The following is a 23,002-nucleotide window of genomic DNA, read 5'->3' as shown; positions in this document are numbered from 1 at the left end:
ACAATAAGCCTGTTTTGACTCGTTAAAAAAAGGTTGAACTAAACTAAATGGGTTAGAATGAGTTTGAGCTAACTCATTTTTTCAGCGCATTTGTAAAAAAAATGAAAGAATCGAGAAGAAAAAGAGAAAATCTATAATTTTTGATAGCAAATTGTAAAATTTTCAATCACTCAATCACAATTAACTATAAAATCCAAAGTAATTTCATTGGGCTAACCTAATTAGATTACCAAGTTTGTAGCTTATAGAAATGGATCCTATTTTTTTTTCATTTAAAATTACTCAAAAATAATTTAATAAACTTTTAATTGGAGTAACATATTATTTTGGAAGTATGGAATACCTCAAGGAAGTGAAAAAGACTCAAAATTAGTTAAAGAATATCAAGGAATAAAAATAGGCAACGCGGCATGTGCATATGCATTGCAACTGTCCCTCTTTGTGCTACGTGGCGCGGTGCAAGCGCCATGTACCACAGTGTGTTGCACATATCAAACAGCAGTTTTGCTGTCATTAGATAGCAACTCGGGGCAACTTTTGACACATCCTTTTCTCCGTCTAACGTTTAAATGAGTGATTTAGGTGTCTATAAAAATTTTTATTTATAAACTAGCTAATGACACATATTTTGCTTCGAAATTTGGTTACATAAGGAAGTTAGACATCTAGATATATTTTCATAATTTTTCACACTTTTTACAATTCAAGTGTGTTTAAAATCCACACATATGCCAAAAACTATTCCTAACACTCAAAAATAGTAAAAAGACTTAGGACAACTTGTATAACACACTGCATGCACATATATTCAATAATATCACATATTTACTCTTCAACCCCGTAACATCAAAAACATAAGGGGAAAGTATTAGTATTGCATAACTTGATAAATTTCAAATTCAATAACATAACAACATTTCCTACACTTGTACTAACAAAACTTAGTTAATTCACAAGGAACATCCTAGGGCTCAAGATATATCCCAAATTACAAAATATCAACATAGTGCAAGTGTATACACAGATGCACTGTAATTAACAATATTCTAACTATTACACATAAATAAATAAAGATAAGAGGCTTTATAATAGGAACCCTATATTTATAAGCCTCTGAAGCTTTTTCCTTTCTTATTAAAAAAGAAAAGCAAGTATAATCACTCAACAACCAAGATACTTTTATTACATGCAATTACATGTCAATTGATAATATACACATAAGTGAGAGTTGAATACTCAAACATTTGAGATTACATACAATACAAGTTATAATTTTACAATTAAACTCTTTTTTTCATTTTTCACATGTTCACATCACAAGACACATTCCACAATATAAACAATCATATAACAATGATCCAATCAATAATATAGTGATGCACCTTACTATAATATATAAGTGATCTGAAATAAATGGAGAATCATATGCATTATTTTCTTACAGGCAGAGCCAGCAGTCATTAAAATTCTTGAAACTAGATGTTGATTTATTTCCTTTTAATGTCTTGTTGATTCACACACTTCCTTGGCGACTAATTTAATTTTATGCCAACTTGATTGATGAGAAAAAGTAAGGAATTAATGAAATGATAACAAAATATAAACACTTATTTAGAGACTAACACGCAATTATATCATGCGTGATTAATTGGGTCTCTAATCGATGACCATAAGCAAATTATATCTGAATCCAATATATGAATATGGAGAACAAATTCCTTCTGTATATCATGCACAGGTGATGCCATTGGCAAGGACAAAGTACCACTAGACTAGACACATGAACCGATCACGGATACTTCGCACGTAGCGGGACAACAATGGCTCTGCACTCTCACTTTGGAGTCATGCAATACCAGCGTGCACTCAACCGTGGAGAACCATTTTCTCATAAATCTTTATATTTATATCTTGTAACAGGCATCGGGTGCTCCACACCAACTTAAAAAAAAATTGTGAAAACGAAATTTTAAAAAATTACATTCTAAAATCATATTAGAGTATGTCTTAGTAACTTTTGGGTATTATAATTTTTTAAAAAATATTTTTTTAATAATATATTTTTATAAACAACATATTAATATATATTTATCACTATATATTTTGATTTAACGGTTCATTTGAGTGCTGATGTCATACAATGCATTTGGGATATTAACAAATTTTTTTTAGAGAAAATTACATACAGCTCCATTGAGGGCAAACTTGTTTACAAATAAATCCCAAAAAATTTAAAAATCACGAGTAGATTTCTTGAGATTTGAGTATGATTTAAAATTAAGGTAAAAAGATAATAATGTCCATATTAAATATATTATATTTCATCAATTAAACAATTTATAATTACTTCATCAGTAATTTACAAATATAACATCAACTTTTTATAACTGAAATTTTATATATTCAATAATTAAATTGATCATTAGTTAAAAATAAATAATGTTAAACTTTGTTAATAATGCATAATTGTTTAACTACTGCATATATGAAATTATAGTTGTAAATTACTGATAAAATAGTTATGAATTAATTATTTGATTAATGTTGTATGTTTAATATAGTATCATTATCTTGGCAGCCTAATTTCAAATTGTACTCAAGTTTCAAAGGACCTGATTATGATTTTTGAATTTTGTGATATTTATTTATGAATAAATCTACTTCATGGGATCTATCATAATTTTTCCATTTTTTTTATATAAACATTATTTATTTCCATTTTTTACCCACTAAAATCATTCTCGATGCAAAAAATATATATATTTAATTATTCTTTTATGTTATAACTATAAACTTATAATTATTTAGATTAGACAGGTATACTTTATGCCTTTTAAATATTATTTTGTATAGTATAATTATATAAAATCTAATTTTATATCATACCTTGTCATATTTCTCCTCCAAACTGTCACTTGCGCTAGAGTGAAAAGGAAACCTACTTAAATAGTAAAATCATTTTCAACACAAAGCATCATCATGCTAATCCATTTCTTTCTCCAAAATCAAGTTTCAAGTTTCGTGACACCAATTCTCATCCTCCTTTTCTTATCTCCACTTTTTTGCAATCAATGGATATATTTTAAATCTAAGTCATGCCAAGAATATTATTATTTTTAAGAATTATTTTACTACATTATATCGATCATATCAATTTTCTAAAATTAAGTAGACTTCTATAAAATTAATAGGGGCACAGAATTACAAAACATATTCAAGCAATACAGCACAGCATGAAACAAAGAAAGAGGAAAGAAGACACTCAAAAATTCAAGAGTCTGGCATTCGACTCACAACACCCTTTGGAACACATAAGCACTGACATAGATGATTGTTAGGGGGCCATTAACTCATGTTAACTCATTAATTTCAGAAAATCAAAGCTCATAAAACATTGATTACTGAATGTTGGCAAAATAAAAAACCTTTAAGGAATCCATTTAAGAATCAAAGAACAATTAAGCTTGTTTACAATTAAACCGACCACTATTTCTTAAGCACTTCAAATTCAAAATTCAAATAATCAAAAATTAAGGTTTACAAATAGGCAAAATTAAACAAATTAGTATTTATTTTTGACAAAAATAATTCTAGTAAAAAAAAAAATTCATTACCTCTTTAACTCACACACATGAGGGTAAATCAGTTGTTTTCAACAACAATGGCCCTACATAAGCCTGTTTTGTGTACATAAATCAGTAGTCTATTTTCCTTCTTTGGTGTATATTCTCATAATTTTATTTATAAATCATTTTTAATATATTTTATCAAAATCAAAAAATCCTTAAAACTTTATTAATTTTGTCTAAAAATTTAATATTTTTTCAACTTTACTCCTATCAAATATACATACTTTAATAGTATATTTCATCTCTTCAACATTTAACAAGATGACTTATAAATATGACCCCCAAAAAACAAAAATACTCTCTCTATCCTATAAATATGATTAAAAAGAGAATATATTTGGACCTATCCTCATGTGTGCAATGTAGAACTTTTGCTTTTGATACACTCGCACAATTAACTACAACACACTTAAAGATTGCCATTGTTAGCCGATTCAATGAAACCATATCAGACATTTTTTTTTTCTGGGCCAACGCAAGGAGCCAAGACTTCACATAAATCAAAGAGATTTTATTCCAGAAGCTATTTGCTCGTAGCTAAACCAATCACATGAATGTAATATTCTGGGAAATCACATGAAATATGTTTTACAGTAATTCGAATCAGACAATTTTAATAATTTTTCTTTTTCCAGATTTTTTTTTTTTTAGAAAAAAGGGGTCCCAAGCTCCGTAATATCCTGTAGTTTCCAATAAGTACGCAGCCGCGAGGTGAGCACAGAGCCGTGGCTTCGAAGTTGAATTTTCTTCCTCCTATTATGATGATACTAATGAGTAATGACAGCGTTTATGAAGGAACTCCTGAGATTAAACACAACACCCCCAAAACCATAGTATTATCGATCCAATTGCAGCTGACATCAATAGATGAACCATCATCATGTTGCGGAAGTAAAACTAATTCCGCAAAACTAAACCGGGAAGAAAAACTTATCTATATCGCGTCTCCACAGCCATGATCCGCATTTTTTTCATTTAAAAAAAATAAATGAATACGTCATGTCATAACTCATAGAACCATGTATCTGAGCAATATGCTATTTACACGGGGCTGTCTCTGTCCTAATTGAGAGCAGTGAGAGGCAATCTGGAATCTCTCACCGACAGAGCAGCTTCGTAAGATCCAACGTGTTTAACATCTCCGTTTGCTAGTTTTGGAGATTTCGCATCCCAGAACGACTTCAATAGCTCCTCAAATGGCGGGGTTGTTAGTTCTTCTATGGCTGATATGCTGGGTAAATTGAATGGTCTCTTTCTCGGTGTTGAACAAGATGGTTCGTCCACCTGAATGTCAAAAAGATAATTTAATTTATAAACATTAGAAATTGGAATACAGTGACCAAACGCATAATGGCACATAAATGCGAAGTCTCTTACAATGTATTCGTTCAGAAGACAATGCCCAGCATTCTCAGTTATCTCAACAATTTTGTGGTGATGGACGCCTTTCAGTTCTCTCAAATCGCCACAGCATGGAATAATCATGGAGTTTAGATTGCCACATGCATCATGGTCAAGTTGTAAAGAATCTGCAAGTGTTTTAACTCGTCAGTTAATATTTATAGTATGAAGCAGCAAGAAAATTCTTGTTATGTGTCTGTAAAAGTAAAAGCGTGTTGAAATCAAATACTGACGATCAACGGATGAATTGATATCCTTGTTTGCTATCTCTGCATCTTCAAGTGTAGTTGACACAGCACTTGAAAATCGAGCACGTAACGCTTGATTGGCTTCTATTCCTTGCCTAACCATAAAATAGATCCAGGAATAAATAAAAGTGAAATTAAAATCACATCGATCTTAACAAGGATTATAAAGCCTACCTCACTATTGTATTCACAGAAGCAGCATTTCTCTTCTCCTGGCTAACCAATGATTCCTGGGCGTTCTTCCATTGTTGTGCACCAATTTTTGCCTTGCTGAGACTGCAGTAGTATACCCAGAGTTAATAACAGTAAACAGAAGAAAATGTAATGGAGGCAGAGTTTGGGGATCCATACCAGTTCTGTAGAACCTCCTCAAGGTCCTTCTTTCCAGATTCCACAGCAGAAGTACCCTCATGATAGTTGCATTCTGTTTTTTCCATGTGAGCTCTCCATTCTGCTTTGACAGAAGAAGTGGACTCTTGCATGGTTTGTGTTTCTTGCCGCAGCTTACTGGTTCTACTATTTGCACTCTCCCGAAGATCATTAATTGTCATTTGAACCTAGAAAGTGAAGAAAAGAATGTTAAGAACATGAAAATAATATAAGAAACAAATAAAGTTAGCGCAAGTTCAAATGCTACCGATACCAGCTTTTTCTTTCTGGCATTTGAACTAGCTATCATTTCTGCCACTTTCTCTAATAATTGCCTTTCTTCATTAGCAGTACACTCCTACATAAATTAAAGAATGAGAGGTAGGAAAGTTAAAAGTGAAAAACAGATACAGATCTCTTCAATCATCATTCCCTGCAACTCAGTAGAAACTGGGCACTCACCTCAAATTTCTTTTCCAGTTCACACAATTTCTGGTCGTTGACAGCTTGTGCTTCTTCTAAAATTTGGGTTAGATTGGATGCATGCATGTCTAATGTCTCAAAGAAGTTGACTGTTATTTTAGATACTGCACGTGTTGTGTCCACTGCTCTAGCATGTGCCTGTACACAATACAGAATAAATTTTCAGCATCTTTAATCGGATGTTTCGCCCAGTAAACTAAAAATCACATACCTCTCGCTGTTGTTGTGCATAAGCAGTTAACTTGGCCTCTTGCTTGTGGAGACTACTTTGGAGATCATTGAGCAATGAATCAGCTTCTAAGGCAATTCCTTTAAAAAGCTGAATGAAATAAATTGAGTTACATAAAGCAAGAATTTGAAGGACACTAATTTGTAAAGAGTATGATACACTTACATCCTCCAAGGCAGATGAATGCTTGGCTACCTCAGAATTCAAGTCTTCAAAAGCCAACTGGTTATTTTCTTTAATCTCCTCGGCTAAATTGTCCAAGGCTTTCATGCCAGAACCATGCATGTTTTTTAATTTTTCCACCCTTACTCGAAGTTCTTCAGTAGCCTTCAGAAGCATACAAAAACATGAAGCTTACAACACTGTCAATTTTAAATATAAAAAACAAACGTCATTTGCCTCCCTAGGAACCTCACCTCTGCCTTTGTTGAGACAAATGATCGCATATCTTCTTCCATGTCCTTTAGCTGCTGCTCTTGTTGCATTACAGATGTTGCAACAGTCTTGTGTAAAACTTCAAGCTGTTGAGCTAACTCAGACTGAAATTTCTGAATGAGTATTCTGTTTCCATCTTCAATTTTATCCTTTCGTTCTAGTGCAAGAAAAAGCAATTTATGAGTAAACATATCCAAGATGTCAAAGGAAGGTCCTCCTTCCAAAGAAGCACCATAAGTTAAAACACCAAACTACTTGAGAATAATCCTAACCGATTTTAGCAAATAGGCTGGACACATCTGATGCTGCATTCTGCAGCTCTGCTCGTAGCTCAATTGCACTCTCCACTAGTGCTTTCTCTGGAAAAGGCATGGAGAATTTTAGGAAATGTCAGGTCAAAACTAATTTTTAGACAGTAAATGAAACGCAGCCAATTAGATAAACTCCAATTAAAATACCCATTAAAAAATAAGAATAAACTTCACTGACCAGATTTCAGTAGATTTGATATCAGAAATTCCTTTTCCCTGATCGTTGCATTAGCTTGTTTGTGCTTTTCCTCAAGATCAAACAATGATCGTTCAGTTTCCTCTAGACTTTTCTGAGGTAACAGATACCAAGAGCTTAACTTATGAACAAGATCAGAAAAATTCAGAACAAAAAGAATGAACACAGCCACCTCTTTTCATCTTTTACCTCTGTCTTCTCAAGTTTATCACTCAATTCAGTGGTCAGAAGTTGCTGAGAATTGTAGAGTTCTTGAAGCTCCATCAGTTGCTGCTCACATACGCCAGTATGATTCAAAGCCTAAGCAATCTTTAGAAATATGTGAGAAAAACGATTATGGCATGGCAAATACCTTATCCTTAGAGTCTGCTTCAAGTTCCATGCGCTCTATCTTTTCAGCCATTGCCTATAAAACGTTGAAAAAGAGTTAGCAATATTTCAAAATGCAAGTCTTTGTATTCGAATAACATAAACAAACCTTCTTCTCTGCCTCTTCAGTAAGATAACGATCACGTGGTATGTAGATACCATTCTTCTCTCGAGCAGCAAAAACCTCTGTGTAATAAAAGACCCAAAAAATCAGCATTGAAGTGTCAAAGGGAAGGAGGGAAAGTGCAAAGTGAGAAACAGAAAATGTATCAATTTGGAAACAGTCAACAACCTTGCTTTAATCTGTCAATCTCAGAATATAAATCCTTAATGAGTGCAGATTTCATCATCTTCTGATTGATCTGATAAAGTAATTACCTTTAAACTGTTAGATATGTTTCATCATAGAAAATACAACTCTGATAAGATTGATTATCAGTTAGCCAGAAAGGGGAGCTACTGTTACACTCACCTCAGGTTTGTTCTTAATATTTTTGGCACGATGGGCATAATCCAGAGTACTAAGCGTTTCTTCCAGACAATGGATGGAAGGTGATATTGTGGCAATTATGCAAGTCTTGGTTTTACCTCCCAAGGAATCTCTCAACAGTCTTGTTAATTTGCTATCCCTGATAGACAAAATATTTTAGTTACAAAATGATTGTCCTAGTTTATGAACAAAATTAAAAGACATCAATGGGAATTATCCAGATAAATTGCACCTACATATAGGCCCCTACCTGTATGGAACATGACCTGAGTGCTCAACCAGAGCATTAATCACACGGCCAAGTGTCAGCAAGCTTTTATTTATCTCACCAGCCTCCCTTGCTCTCCCCTGCAAGTAGTCTTTTTCAGTCAAACGCTATAGAAGAAGGCAGAGAGATAAGCCCAGGGGTGAAGGAATTACTCTCAAATTATCACAATACTAGTAACCATCCGATCTTGCTAAAAAAGTAGACAACATGTGGATTAAACAATTCAAAATGCTATCATTTAAATAAACATCGACCAAACTGAAGCCAACATAGCTATTCAATACCTCTCTTGCACCAGAACGTGATATGTTCTCAGAGCCAGCAAGGTCAACAAGATTCAATTTCCCGCATTTGATCATTTCTTCACCCTCAGGAGTACATTCCTTAATGTGAATTGTGATAGAAAATATTGAGTGAGAACGGCTACTTTGCTTGTTAAGAAGAGTTTCAGCTGTACGCCTTTTTGCAGAACCTTTTTCTAATATTTTGTAAATTTCATTGGCTGTGCAAACAATCTCTTCTTCCAAACCTCTGACAAAAACACCTCCTTTTCCATCCTCCATAAGAGCTATAGGTTTTTTAGATTTGTCATCCACAAATTTTGAAGTCTCCTCAGGTGCCAAGAGATCTGTTATCTCCTCATTGTAAAGCTCTAAAAATGTAACTTTCATGCTATATTCTGCACTTTGAGCTTCTAATATGTCAAAAATCTGCTTAACAGCTCTTGGGATGACACCAGCATCATCCGGAAATTCTCCATTCTGTGGAAACAAGAACATAGTTAGTTGGATTTAGTACAGGAGCAAATAAAAAACTACGTAACGTGAAAATAAACTCCATAACCTTCTTTCTTGCACCCCCTTCCATTGTATATGTCTTGCCTGTTCCTGTCTGCCCATATGCAAATATTGTGCAATTATAGCCCTCGAGCACTTCATATACAATAGGAGACACTGCCTGATCATACAATTCTTTCTGCTGAGACGCAGGACCAAAGACCTAGATCAAATAAACCAAATTATGATCATTATTAAAAAAAAAAAAGAAGAAGAAGAAGTGAATTCTCTCTTCTAAAAAAGTCTTGAAAATATGAATGCATAACAATTCAGAGAATTCTCTCTTCTAAAACTGAAACTCCCTTCATTTATTCACTCAAATGAGAAGAGTTTCTTGAATTTTGCAGATAGCATCCATGAAAAAGGCAAGATTATATATTTCCGATTCAATTATTCTCACATAAGGCCTAGTCAAAAATGGAAAACAATGAAAGAGGCCAAAGAAAAGAAAAACTCAGAACCTTGTCAAACGCGAAGGTTCTATCGATCTGCTTATTGGCAATGTTCTGTACTGCTGAAACTTCCCTTCTACCCTCGTAACATGAGACCACAACCGGCGTACGTAGTCTCATTTCGTCCTCACTCAGTGGCCTGCAGTTACAAAATTAATCACCCAAGTTTACGAGTGAGAAAAATAAGCTCAATCAACCCAACTTTGATTGTGACTCACCTGCAACGAACAAGGACCTGCACATTGACGCCCTTGTCTTTATCATACTTATGACTACTTGAATTAGAATTAGAATCAGCAGATCGCAGATCTCGCACTGGCCTATCATTCGAGCGTGGAGTCTGCGATGGAGAGAGCGGTACCAATCCTCCTCTTTTCTGCTCCATCACACTGTAACTTCCAATCTCACGGACCTTTCGTTTTAGAACAACTCAAAGTACACTAAACACAAACAAAAAAGAAAATTTCTATCAGTGACTTGTTTTTATAAATCAAATATCTGGTGATCCATCATTTTTCAATATGAATATGATGAAATGTTGAAGTAAAATAACGATGGATCAAAATGTATAAAAGTATGGATCCAAAACTAGTAAAAGAAAGTAAGAACTGAAAGAATACAATGGAATTAAAATCTGAGCTCACAGTGAATCAAAACTGCCAGCGTTCAAAGCAATTTCTAGCGTTCAAAGCTCCACATAAAATGTTCAGTCAGCAAATGGCAGCGATTCTAGAATTTACAAGAGAGAAATCGTAAGTCAGAGACTACTGAGAGATTGTGTAGTTTGCATAATATTTAATATCTGTGTATCACGGAGAGAAAGAGCGTGTGTGAAGAAGAAAGATGTGAAGGGAGAGAGTTTCTATATTATCTTTGGGGTCAGTAGCCAGATAGACGGATTGAAGATTTTCGTCGGACAAAAAAAAAGAAAAGAAAAGAAAAGATAGACAGATTGAAGAAAACGAAGAGAAAATTATTGTTTTAAAAATAAAAACAAAAGATTAGAATAAAAACGAAAGCATTCCAAGAAAAAAAAAAACGGGGGAAAGAAGAAATGGGAAAGGAAAAAAAAAAAGGGTTGGGACGATAACGGCGTCAAAATGTTCCGTTTCTCGTAATATCCGACCGTTATAAAAGGACAAACGCCGAACCGAATAGTGGCTATGGAGAGATCTTTCTTTCTTTGAAAAATTTTGAAATCAAAGCAGCGTCTCCCAAGTCCTGATCCTACGATTTTTTCTCGCTGTCTTTGCTTTAACTTCAATTATTTATAGCGGTATTTATTTTTATTAATTTAATAATTAAGTAATTGTTCCAAGACAGCCGAAAAAGTTTATTAAAAAATTATTTTAAAAACATAATATAAAAAATATGTTAACACTATCGCTTCAAATATTGGAAAAAATATATCTCTTTAATAAATAATTAATTTGATTTTGCATCTATATCAGGCATCAATAATCAATAAATGGATAAAATAAGTAATGGCGGTGATGAATAATCCTTTTATATTAATTCATAAAAGATTGGACGATGAAATTAATTGTACGCTCATAGCCATATAATAAGTTATAATTTTCTTGACTAAAACGATTAGGTTAGTTTACTTAAAGTTAAATATAAATTAAATTAAATTTTAAGCCGGGAATATGAAAGATTAAGAGGGAGGGGATTAAGGGGTGAGACTTCCTATTATCGAGGAAAGCAGGCCCCTAATAGCATGCCAAAGGGGCCCGCTTGCATAATTTGCTACGCGCTTCAAACAGCCCTGCCTCAGTTTACAAAACGAAAGAATAATAGAGATATATATGTAAAAAAGGTCACTTTCAAAATAAAAGAAAATACAATAGGATCAGAGACAATAAAGGATTAAAAAGGGAAGGAAAAATATGGCTTTGCTACCTCTAAAAGATAGGTGTACACTAGAGATAACGCCATATTAATAATTTGATCAGTTTGATTATATTCTTTCTTTGCCACTCCTTCAATAGTTTGAATCCTTTTAGTGAATAGTTATCAAATAGTTTGCTTCTGGCGCAAAATGAAAGTTATGAGAGCATGTGTCCCCAAGATTCAATATTGCTTGTATATATGCAGTGCACTAAAAGGCACTACTATTTTTATTTTATTTTATTTTTGCATAGCCAATCCATTAGTTTGGTTAACTTGCAGTATAAATCTTATTATATATTATCAAAACTGAATGTGCAGTGACTTGATGGATAGATAGTCTTGAAGTGTTTTAAATTTTACTATAATTTCTTAACGTAATAGATAAGAGAGAGAGAAGCGTGCATGCCTGGTAAATAAAGACAGAAAATACGAAGTGATACTCCTCAAGGTTAAATACGTGAAGAAGAAGACGGGGTGAAAAAAGGGCATGGAAGGTTGATGGTTAAGAAAAGAAAAGGAAAGAGAAACTGAGAAAGTGGGGATGTGTGTGTGGTGATAAAGTTACCCCACTTGATAGAGAGAGATGCGAGAGGGCACATGCTTGTGTGGTTTTCATAATTTCACACACTTTTCTGTATTTTTCTTTTCACACACTTTTCCTATATATAGATTCTTACTTCGATGCAATGCAGGTACAGCGACCATCCCATTCGTTTTAGTTCGTGTTTTTCTTGTTCTCAACTTATACTATTTGCCGATAAACAGGCTGGTTTATGAACATTGTTGAATATTTATTGCTTCATCACTATGTTTGAGCAAGTTTGATGTTAGTTGATATAAAAATTAATTGTGGCCAATAATTTTTTATTTGGTTGGTCAAGATTTAGCTCGTTTTATATAAAAGTGTGAGTTTAAATTCCATCCCTGCCGCGAGAGTAGTCTTTTAATAGAAAATATGTAAGCAGGCCTTTTAAATATTTGTGATACTCTCGATTAATCATGGGTCAACTCACAATTTTATTTTTTTATAAAAATAATTCTGATTCACTAGATACAAAAATTAAATACGTGATATATTTGTTAGTTGCCGTCTTCAATATTATTTTACACTGTTACGTTAAATTAGAAACACAATAATTATTACAATTTTGTCTTTATATTCTAACATGTTCTTTCTTATTCGTAGACTGTATATGGAATGACATTTTTCAATTTCGCGGGTCAATGGATATTTTTCATGTACAGGCTGAATCGTGTTTTAAAAAAAAAAAACAGAGAGAGAAAAGAAAGAGCAATTTTAATTAAGTGAATTGGACGGAACTTTCGAGAAGATCAATCGACTCCGTTCCTCGTTTCAAGAAGACAGAAAAGAAAAGTAAAAATCAATGGCATAATAAATATGGAGACAAAAGTATCTAAATCTATCATTTTAAGCCTGCATAAGTAACAGCGACGGGAAAGCATATAATTAGATTTTTAAATTTAAAACAATCGGTGGGTTATCAGTGTGGTCAGGGATAGTAGTTAGTTGGCCCAGCCTAATTCAAATTAAACAACGATTATAACGACGATAGGTTTGTCTTAATAATGCCTCCAAATCCAAAGTAATGAAGTAGATAGCGCAAATTGGGAAATGTCTGGGGCCAATTCTCATGTCATGGTTTTAGCGACCCATTTATTTCAGTCAGTAAAGAAACAAATTTACATCGAAGGACACTTGGCTGGACGGATGGCAGTGATGCCCTGGACTTTCATACAGACATGGTTGTGTGAAAAAATCAAAAACAAGTTGTGTTGAAATTGAATAACAAAGACCGGGAACATGAATCCTTGTTAAAATTATTTTTAACTTAACGGTGTATATCAACAAGGTTGTCACGGGCATGCAAGAGTCAAGACATTGGTGCGTGATTCAGTGTAATTAGTGTACATAAACATATAATGAAGGCAGTGATGACAGCAATAGAAGAAAATTCCAAAGATAATGTGTGCAGATGGTATGAGCGTAGGAGGAGCGTGGCTGCGTGGGTCTACTCTAATAAGCCGAGTATGATTTACTCTCTCAATCCTTTTGAATTCCACGTGACTCTGACATGCACATTCACACATGAACAGCTTTTCTTCCTTTTTTGTGCTCTCAAATTATCCTCCCCTTCTCCATAACAATATTGGCATCCCCTTGGTAAAGTAGATAATTCGACTGAGCGGGGTTTATTCAAGTCATATTCAATTTAAGATGGGTTTAAAATACTTTAATATATATAAAAAAATATATAATCAAACCTGACTTTAAATCCTTGAGCTTTGAAACTGACTTGAATCCCTAAATTATTAAATATCATTTTATTTTTATTTTATATAATTTCAATACTTATTTTTTAAAAAATTAATATTTTTATTTCTTCTTATTTATATTATTTTATTAATAATGAAAAAGAAATTCGGGTATTCGAGTTATGCTCATTTGGGTCCAAACATTGTTTGAATTTTTTGGAGTTTATTCGGGTAGTCTGAATAAGTGTGAAGCTGTAAAAATCTTTAAAAATTTTAAGTTTGATCTTAAAATTTTTTGAATTTATTCGAAGTGACTCATTAATCTTGATTCACATTATTAGTTTTAGCCTTACCTACAAAGCTTCCAACATTGGAACCACGTTGCTTCACTGTTAAATTGTACATTTTACTTCTAAAGCGTAAAAAACAATGCATGAGCATGGCATTTCTATTCTCATTCTCATTATTGTTATTTATCATATCAAATATATGCTGTTTGGAACTAGGATTGCATTCAACTCTTTTACGATGTTTTTTGTTAGAAAATTTGTAATGGATATTATATATATATATATATATATATGAGTATGAAAAGTTTAACTGGTCCTGAATTATAGAATTATGTTATTTTTATTAAAAACTGGAATGACAATATACTATAAAAATCATATTTTAAAACTGCCCTGGCCTGTTAGCACGCACTTTGTAATTAAGAGCACCTCCACATGAAGGGTGTTAGTTGGTGGGGTGCAATCAAGAACTGACTCGTTTTCATTGTCAATGCTGGCCATTCTTTTTACTCGCTGGACACGTTTCGGTGGCTACACACACGCACACACACCCCTACACTTTTGAGTTTTAACACACAAATCTCAACTTATCAATTCCCAGATGCCAATATGGCAATATATGCTCATTAATCGCCATCATAAAAAATACTATTTAACTTCACATTCGATCTCCATATTTTCAATTTTCATGGCGACGACGATGAGATTGATTATACAATGTATGAAAGCACAAAATGGGGATTTTTCGATTTCCTTATAGAACTCATATATTGCATGGAAATTTTTCATTGGGAAAAATAATTGTTTAAAATTATTTTTGTTTTATTGTTTTGAGAATTGATATTTTGTAGAACATATTTTAAGAAGAAGAAGAAGAAGAATTTATGTTTTTGCATTCTTTATTGTTTTCTAGAATAATAATTCTAAAACACATAAAAAATATTTTTATTTTTTTATTTCTGAAAATAATATTTAATTTTTTTGGTCTTCTAAAATACTTTCTGAAACATGTAATTAAACAGATTTTTTTTATTTTTAAAAATAAAAAACTGTTCTCAAATAAGTAGATAGACAAGTCTTTAAGTTCTCTTTCTCTTTTGTTTTTTCTTTCTTTCTTTCTTTTGTTTTTCCACCACCTGTGAATAGATACTAGTTATAGACAAATACATTTTACGTTTCTCGTCTGATCGACGTTTTTTCGTAGTAGTACGATCACAGTTTGATGAAATTTCAATATATGTATTTTCGTAATTAATTTATTACCTAATTCTACACAATAACAAGTACATCAGACTATAGTTTTTTCCCCCAACATTATAGACTATAAAGTTTAGTCTCGAGTAAAACTGAAGATTGAAGAGCTGGGCCGCGTGGCATGCACTGAAGGAACGACCTCGAGTAATGCTAACAAGTACATTTCTCTGTCAGAAAGACACGTGAGTGGAAGACAGGGTCATCAACTTCTAACCCCCCCCCCACGCAACACAAGCAAGGATTAAAATAAACAAAAAAAAAAAGAAAAAGTGCTTTTTTTTTCTTTCCATTTCCTTATATTTCTCCCATCTTCATCATTTAAATTATTTTATTAAATAATTTTTTTAAATAATAAAATTAATAAATAATGAAGGTGGGAGAAATAAAGAGAAATGAAAAAGTAAAGAGATCCCTCTCTTATATATATATTAGGATTAGTTAATTTTAATTTCATAAAAGTCAAATGAACTTGAGTTATTCTTGCTGGATATTACATACATGTATATATTATAGGTAAAATTACTTTATATCTTAAAATAATTAATTAATTAAAATTAAGTTTTAAATATTAAATTTTAAAAATTTATAATTCAATCTCTTAATTTTACAACTCTGTTATGATAAATCTACAACTTGCTTTTCAAATTTAAAATACAAGTTATATATTTATCACAAAAGAATTGTAAAATTAAAAAATTGAGTTGTAAATTTTTAAAATTTAATATTTAAAATTTAAATTAAATTAATTATTTATTTTGGATCTCTTTGTTGCTCTCCCTATATTATATGCTTGTAATCAAGAATGAATTAATCAATTCCTAAGGATTTAATGCATAATTTATAAAATTATGAATTAAATTAAATTTTACCGTCTGAAAATTTTATTGATAGACGAGTATTTTCATCAATACTCTTTAAATTTAAAAATGTGTTCCGGTCTTGGTAAGTCATCCATGCTCAACTCACATATCTAAACTTTATATTTTATAAAATAAATATATTTTTTATGCATCTATGCTTTACTTCCCAGTCTCCACCAAAAAAAAAAAAATACACATACACGCGCGCACGAGCACATGATATAAATGGATAATAAGAAGGAGGGAATTTGTATAATTCAGAGGTCCACACTCTTTGGCGACCTTAATAATAGGTGGTAAAAAAGCTGCACTGGAATGTAATCCTGAGGAGGCCTTGCTTTAAGACTGTTCCAAAAAAATGAAGTGGGAAATGGTCTGTTGAGGGTCAGATCAGATGTCAACAAATGCAGATGTTGTTTTATCAAAAGAGATCCGTTTTTTTTTGGCCAAAAATTAGAAGAGATCCGATAAAGACAGGACATATACGAAGTAATGTTGATACACACTCAATACGTCCGTGAGAGAGAGGAGGGCGCGATTGGGAAAATGATATAATGAGATGGGCAGAAGATGTAACAGGCTTCACGATCAATAACAGTCACGGCCATATTCACCTGTGTGTGAGGAGAAAAAGAGAGTCAAACTGATTTATCTCCCACCCAATGCAATAATATTAATATCCTTGATAGATTCAGTTGTTGGAATCGCCATTCTTAGCTCTCCCATATTGCCAATTTGTTAATTTGTTTTTCTGCTCATGCATTCCTCTGTCCCTCGATTGAGTTTAAACGGTGAAATGTAGAGGCCATTGACAAGAGCAGAGAATATTTTGGAAGTGCAGAGGCCAAATGCTGGGATCCTTTTGACCGTAAATAAAATAATAAAAACAATTGACGCGTCAGTGTTGCAGGCGCCGTGGGTTTCGGTTCCGGAGCTCTTATCTTTTAGCTCCAACAATTGCCGTCTTACCAAGGAATCCCAAATTCCATCTCCTGCCCTTCTCACTCTTTAATTTCTTTCCCCCTGCACTACTATTTAATTTCACCAGTGTTAAATTAAAAGCCGTGTGCTCTTTATTATCAATTCTTCTTTTCTCTCGTTGTTGTTGGAAAATCTTTTCGAACCTATATGCTCATGTTGAACAATTTTTTATCCAGTTTTTGAACGATTTCCTCGTATTTTATTGGCCAATAATTTGAAGGGGTAAGTTGGCCCGAAAACTATTGAGTAGGTTCTCAGCGAATGGGTCGCCGTAAATATTTTATGACCTTGTTACTTAAACAATCCCAAAAACTGAAACAGTAGTTGCCAGTAACTTAAAATTCCAATAAATTAAACTACGCGCCTATGCCCTAACAGGGACTTAAATTGTAGGTTTGTTTTTTTTTTGGGCCAGCAATAAAACCCTGGAAACGGGCGGGACATTTAACCATCTCTATCGCACATGTTCCAGCCCAAGCCTTCGCTCAGATTCCTGCAACAGTTACAAGTTCTCGGAATGTTTACCTTCGTCACTTGATTCTTGATTCTCTTTCGTTTTATGTAAGATGTGTGACGTCATGCTTCTCTCATTCCACCACTGGAAAACTTAACATCTTTCCTAACTTTTTTTCCAAACAAATTCAAATTCGCTTATGCAGCAACCGTTCGATAAATTAAAGCAATCAAGTCAATTAACTAGGGTAGCTTAATTTTATACACGTTTTAAGTTCGAGCAACCTTAAAAACATGACGAGCATGACGCATAAATAAGTAAGCTCTGCGTGTAATTTATGTTGAGCTAGTCTGCCAAATATCTTTCAATCCACCCATGTACTTCATTTTTTTATAAGTAAGCTCTACGCTTAATATGTGGGATTTTTTTAGCCTTTTCTCACATCATGTATTGGTGAAGTGATGGGAGTAAAGCGTTCAGTATTTTGATAAAAACGAGGTATTTCTGCACACCAAGCAAAAAGATCATAAATAGTTAGCAGAAAACTTATTCGTTATAAGATTTTTATATACTGTGTACAGAAATCACTTGTGTCACGAGAGAAATCACAAGCGTCCTTACCTATTCCATGCTATAGAATTAATTTCAATGTGTTTGCAGTTGTAAGTCTGTGCGCGTGCCCACCCAAAAACACGTTTGATGGTGGAATTGCTAAAACATAGATTTTGGTCTTTGCATACTGCCCACACAGCACACATATTCTCAAAGACAATTTAACAATCTTGCAGAGAAGTAAGGAGTTAATAATGGTAGGGTTCTAATTGAATACTATTTTTTTGTTCAGTGTCTGCTATATATAATATATATATATGCTTTCTGACACAGATATACAAATTTCAAAATCCCGCTCTAGCGAACCCATGACGATAATGAAATAGGAACGAGAATGAGCAAATGGACTGATTTGTTCTTTATAAATATCCATCGCGCTCGCGCTCGTTTATATATATGCCACCACCATAGGCCTTGTATTTTTGTTTTTATTTACATTGTGAGAGTTTTAATTAACCCTGAATATCACCACAGATTTTATTTATAACAAACAACACATGCACCTAGTTGGCAAAGGGAGGAGCACTATATATATATGTATATATATTGATTAATACATTCAGGCTTTTGAAGGACCCATGGAAATGTTGTTTCTTCTCCAGGTGCACACACGTACATGCATACGTGAATGTATATAAATATCCACACATCCACCGGCACGCACAATCAAGGAGGCGAGACCGATGACGGCGAAGAAATGCGATTAACAAAATCATGGTAGATAATGGAGAAACCCGCAACTGATTCTCTCTTATTGAAGAGTCTTGAACCAAACACAAAAAAGACAATGGGTGATAGATTAGTCCAGTCCTCGTTCTCGGCACTATAGCCAGCGAGAAGCTTCCTTTTGGGATAGAACCTGGAAACAGCACTGAATCGTTCCTCCAAGAGCACGGGACTGTCCACAGAAGTTATCTCATTCTGAAACTGATAATCCACCAAATCTACAAGGCTGGGAAACTTCCGATTCAGCAAGGAGTAGTAGTCGTCGTTAAGACTGGACGACGGAGAGATGGAAGCGGCGGTTATGACTTTAGCCGCCTTGAGGTTCCTGATAAGCTGGCCTATGCACTGAGCGAAGCCGTTTGGCTCGACGTTGTCGTCGATGTGTTCGTAGAAGACGTCGAGTCCGAATTCGATTTGATTGAGGGTCAGGGCGTAGAGGTTGTCACGGATGATGCTGGTGAGAGATTCGGTGGCGTTGGAGATCCATGACTGAGCATCGATAGGGCGGAAGCGATATTTAACATCGCGATCTCCGATGGAGATGAAGACTTTGAGGGTGACGTTATGGGGAAGGCTCTCTCTGAACTGAAGGATGGAAGACGGAGTGATTTTGGTCTGGTCCCAGTAGATGCGGAAGATTCCGTTGGTGGGGCCATCGGATTCGTCGTAGTCTCTGGCGAATATCAGAGCGATCTGGTACTCGTTCGCCAGCCTGCTGTCCACGAACACCTTCAGGAACGAGTCGTCGTACGTGTACTGGCGAAATATCTGCGACATTGTTTTATCTGCCGAGCTAGATAATATTATATATACACTTAAGCGGTTAAGCGGGTCTTGTTTTGTGAAGCTTGAGCCAAGGCTGGATTTGCTTTTATATGTTTGAGCTGCTTCAATCACAATCTCACTCCCTAATCCTCCTTCGTTAATTATTAAATCAGATCCCCGATTTTTCGTTTTTTTAAAATACAATCACAGTGATATACTTTCAGGGTAATTATTACTTTTTCCACTTCTCAAAAATATATAACCATATTAAATTACATAACCACTTCTTTATTACCTTTTTTGGGGTAAAAGTATACGCTAAACCATTAAATTTAAACATAACTGAAATATCAGTATATATAAGGAAAAATAACAATAATAATTTTTAAATTATATAAATGATAATTTAAACTCTCGAAATGCTATAATTCAAATGAGATTATTAAGCACCTTTGTGCCAATAAATTTTAAAATAAAAAAATTATTTTATCATTATTAAAAATCACAAGTTTCAATCACAATTTTTATTTTATAAACTTATTAAATATAATTCTATTATTAAAAAAAAAAGTTTCAGTCATAACTTTCGCTTAAAAAGTAATAACTTTTATTCTATGAATTGTGAGAATTGAATAACAAATTAAAAAATTTTAATTTTAATTTTTACTATTTAAAAATAAATTTTTAAAATAATAAATCCCATTCATAATTTTTATTTAAAGAATTACAAATTTTATTTAAAAAATAATAAAAATTGAATAAAAAATTATAATTTATTAATAAAAATAAAAAATCTTTTTAATTTAAAATTTATTAATAAAAAGGTCTCTAAAAATTTTAATAAAATTATGATATTTTTAAATATCAGATTATTATTTATATAATTAAAAAAAATTATTATTATTTTTTTATATTTTTTATAATAATTGACGGGTGCAGTAACTGTCAAAACCAACCCCCGCCAACCTAAAGGGAACTTACGCTAGCAGCAACATGACTGTTGTTCCCTGCCAACCTTCTAGACTCAGGAGGATCAGCTTGGTGATATGGGTCTGTCTTTGGATTCAAATCGTTGAGTGTATCATTTTTCCCACGGCGGAAAAGGGGAAGCATATGATTGGTCTTTCTTTTTTCCTCGGACCAGATATTTTTTCTTTCTTTGAATTATTATTCTGGCTTTCTAAAACTAGGTAGGGTGGGGATTAGTGACCGTGCCAAAATCTGGCTTTCTAAAGGGGATGCAACATTTTTTTGGCCTTTAACTGAATATATTTAAAATTATTTTAAAACCCAAATATCTTAAAAGTTAAGTTAAAGGATATAAAATATTTAGATCAAGAAGTGTACAGTAATAAAACTTATAACCCCTTCTTATAATTTTTTCCAAATTCATGGGGAGCATTGGCCTTCTTGAATTACATATAGTACAGCCCATGGTGGGGACATTGATTGGCAATACTTAAATATACTTAATATATTTTTATTTAATTAAATTAAAATAAATAAATTTTAATGTGTTAATAATATTAATAATAAGAATTTATTATAAAATAAATAGTCTATAAATAATGCTCCTATCTTGTTTTAATTAAAAATAAATATCTTAAATATATAAAGTTAAGGTCCGTTTGATTGTTAAAAAAAAAGGAATGGAATTGATTGGAAAAAAATAAATACAAAAATGAATTAAATCACATCCCTAGTAAGTGTGATAAAAACTTATTAATATATATTTCAAATTTGAAAATTATCACATTCTTTAAAAATTTCATGAATCATAATTTTTAACCCCATGTATTAAATTACCTCTTTCCTTTATAAATGTGGTTCACCATCTTTTATGATTGTACTCCCTCTATTTAAAAATGTAAGGTATTTTTAACTGAATCTCACTTCTAATAAAATAGTTTCCTACTTTCAAATTAGTCCTATCTTTTTATATTTATCTCTATTAAATACCCAATAATAAATATAAAGTCACTACCAATAGGGGCTATTTTTGAAAAAAATATAATAATTACACCTCCAGAAACTAAAAATGCCTTACATTTTTGAATGAAAGGAATATTATTTTTACCTTTATTTTTTTAATTCATTTCATTTTATTCCATTCTAATAATCAAATAAGACTTTTTTTTTTTTACAAAAAAGGAGCTCGTTTTATTGATATCAAAAAAATATTACACACATTAAATAGAAAAAGAAAAAAAGAAAGTAAATAAACCTAGATACAACCTATTCAAGAAGCAATAAATCTTAGGTACAACCTACAAAAAGAAAATAAAAAAAGAACAGCAACAAACCAAAAGCAATGATAAAATGTCTAGAAAGCATAACTATCAGCCAATACTAACTCTTCTCTACACAACAGCACTTTCTACAGCAATCCTTTTCCTATTCCTCCTCATATCAACCAAAAGAATACCAAACAAAGGAGTTGATGTTCTTTCTAGGCACCTATAAGGCTCCAACCCCTTTTTACCTCTAGTTGGTGACATATAAAGTCGGGCATGAGAGCCGGGCTTGGAGGCACTATTTAAATAAGAGTTTTGACTTTAAAAATTATTTTTTTAAAGTAATGAGCTTAAGAGTCTGGCCCTAATAGCCCTGTAAAAAATGGCTGGGGCCCGAGTGGCCTTTTAAGTCTTGTTATTTTTTTTTAGTGAAACACCAAACACATGCTTGAAGTCATGGACTTGTCACTTAAAGCCCTCCCTAATCCTGATTCTTGAACCATGCATGAACCCTAGTCACTCCTCACCTTGAACCTGCGATTGCTTCTCCTTCAGACTCACGCCGTTGCCCTTGCCCCCCCGCCTCACGCCTCTTGTTCTTGTAATATATCTAAATATTTTGTCTTCTTATATTTGTGAGTGTGTATATTTAATAACAACACAACTTTGTTAATATTTATTATAGGTAAGGAAGAAGCGGTTGAAGAGTGTATTGACATTAAAGCTCTTTCACTTCAACAAGTGGACCTACTATTGAAGGTTCTAATGTTTTATTTATAGACGATGAAGATGAGGAAGATTTGAGTTTTGATTGATGAATGTTATAATTTAAATTTCTAAATGTGTGTTGCTAATTTCTAAAAGATTATGAAGATTTTGAAAAATATTTTAATTAATTTATAGTAGTTAATTTTATTTAAATTTTTTAGAACAGGGCTTAAGG

At 32.8% G+C, this 23,002-nt stretch overlaps 2 protein-coding genes across 2 annotated transcripts; both read right to left on the bottom strand.

Annotated features, from left to right (window-relative positions):
- Positions 1-4,436: 4,436 nt before the first annotated feature.
- Positions 4,437-10,624, bottom strand: LOC129314562 (kinesin-like protein KIN-5D). The gene is made up of 23 exons (XM_054958039.1): positions 10,361-10,624; positions 9,935-10,156; positions 9,726-9,855; positions 9,272-9,427; positions 8,713-9,189; positions 8,411-8,508; positions 8,143-8,299; positions 7,963-8,032; positions 7,780-7,856; positions 7,654-7,707; positions 7,491-7,571; positions 7,284-7,395; positions 7,067-7,153; positions 6,776-6,951; positions 6,525-6,686; positions 6,342-6,449; positions 6,110-6,268; positions 5,922-6,005; positions 5,630-5,835; positions 5,453-5,554; positions 5,264-5,373; positions 5,007-5,158; positions 4,437-4,913 (listed from the first exon to the last, which is right to left on the bottom strand). Exons 2-23 carry the CDS (start codon positions 10,099-10,101, stop codon positions 4,692-4,694), a joined length of 3,147 nt encoding a protein of 1,048 aa, XP_054814014.1. The 5' UTR covers positions 10,102-10,156; positions 10,361-10,624; the 3' UTR covers positions 4,437-4,691.
- Positions 10,625-18,841: 8,217 nt separating this feature from the next.
- LOC129314506 (ruBisCO-associated protein-like) lies at positions 18,842-19,886 on the bottom strand. Its single transcript, XM_054957957.1, has one exon. The coding sequence runs from the start codon at positions 19,835-19,837 to the stop codon at positions 19,001-19,003; it is 837 nt and encodes a 278-aa protein (XP_054813932.1). The 5' UTR covers positions 19,838-19,886; the 3' UTR covers positions 18,842-19,000.
- Positions 19,887-23,002: the final 3,116 nt, after the last annotated feature.

Source organism: Prosopis cineraria, unplaced genomic scaffold (genome assembly GCF_029017545.1).
Source record: "Prosopis cineraria cultivar Desert tree isolate PC_DT_omini unplaced genomic scaffold, ASM2901754v1 PC6, whole genome shotgun sequence".
In the NCBI taxonomy this organism is placed as follows: domain Eukaryota; kingdom Viridiplantae; phylum Streptophyta; class Magnoliopsida; order Fabales; family Fabaceae; genus Prosopis; species Prosopis cineraria.
Note: the sequence above shows the minus strand (reverse complement) of the source record. Positions and strands in the feature narration are given on the sequence as shown.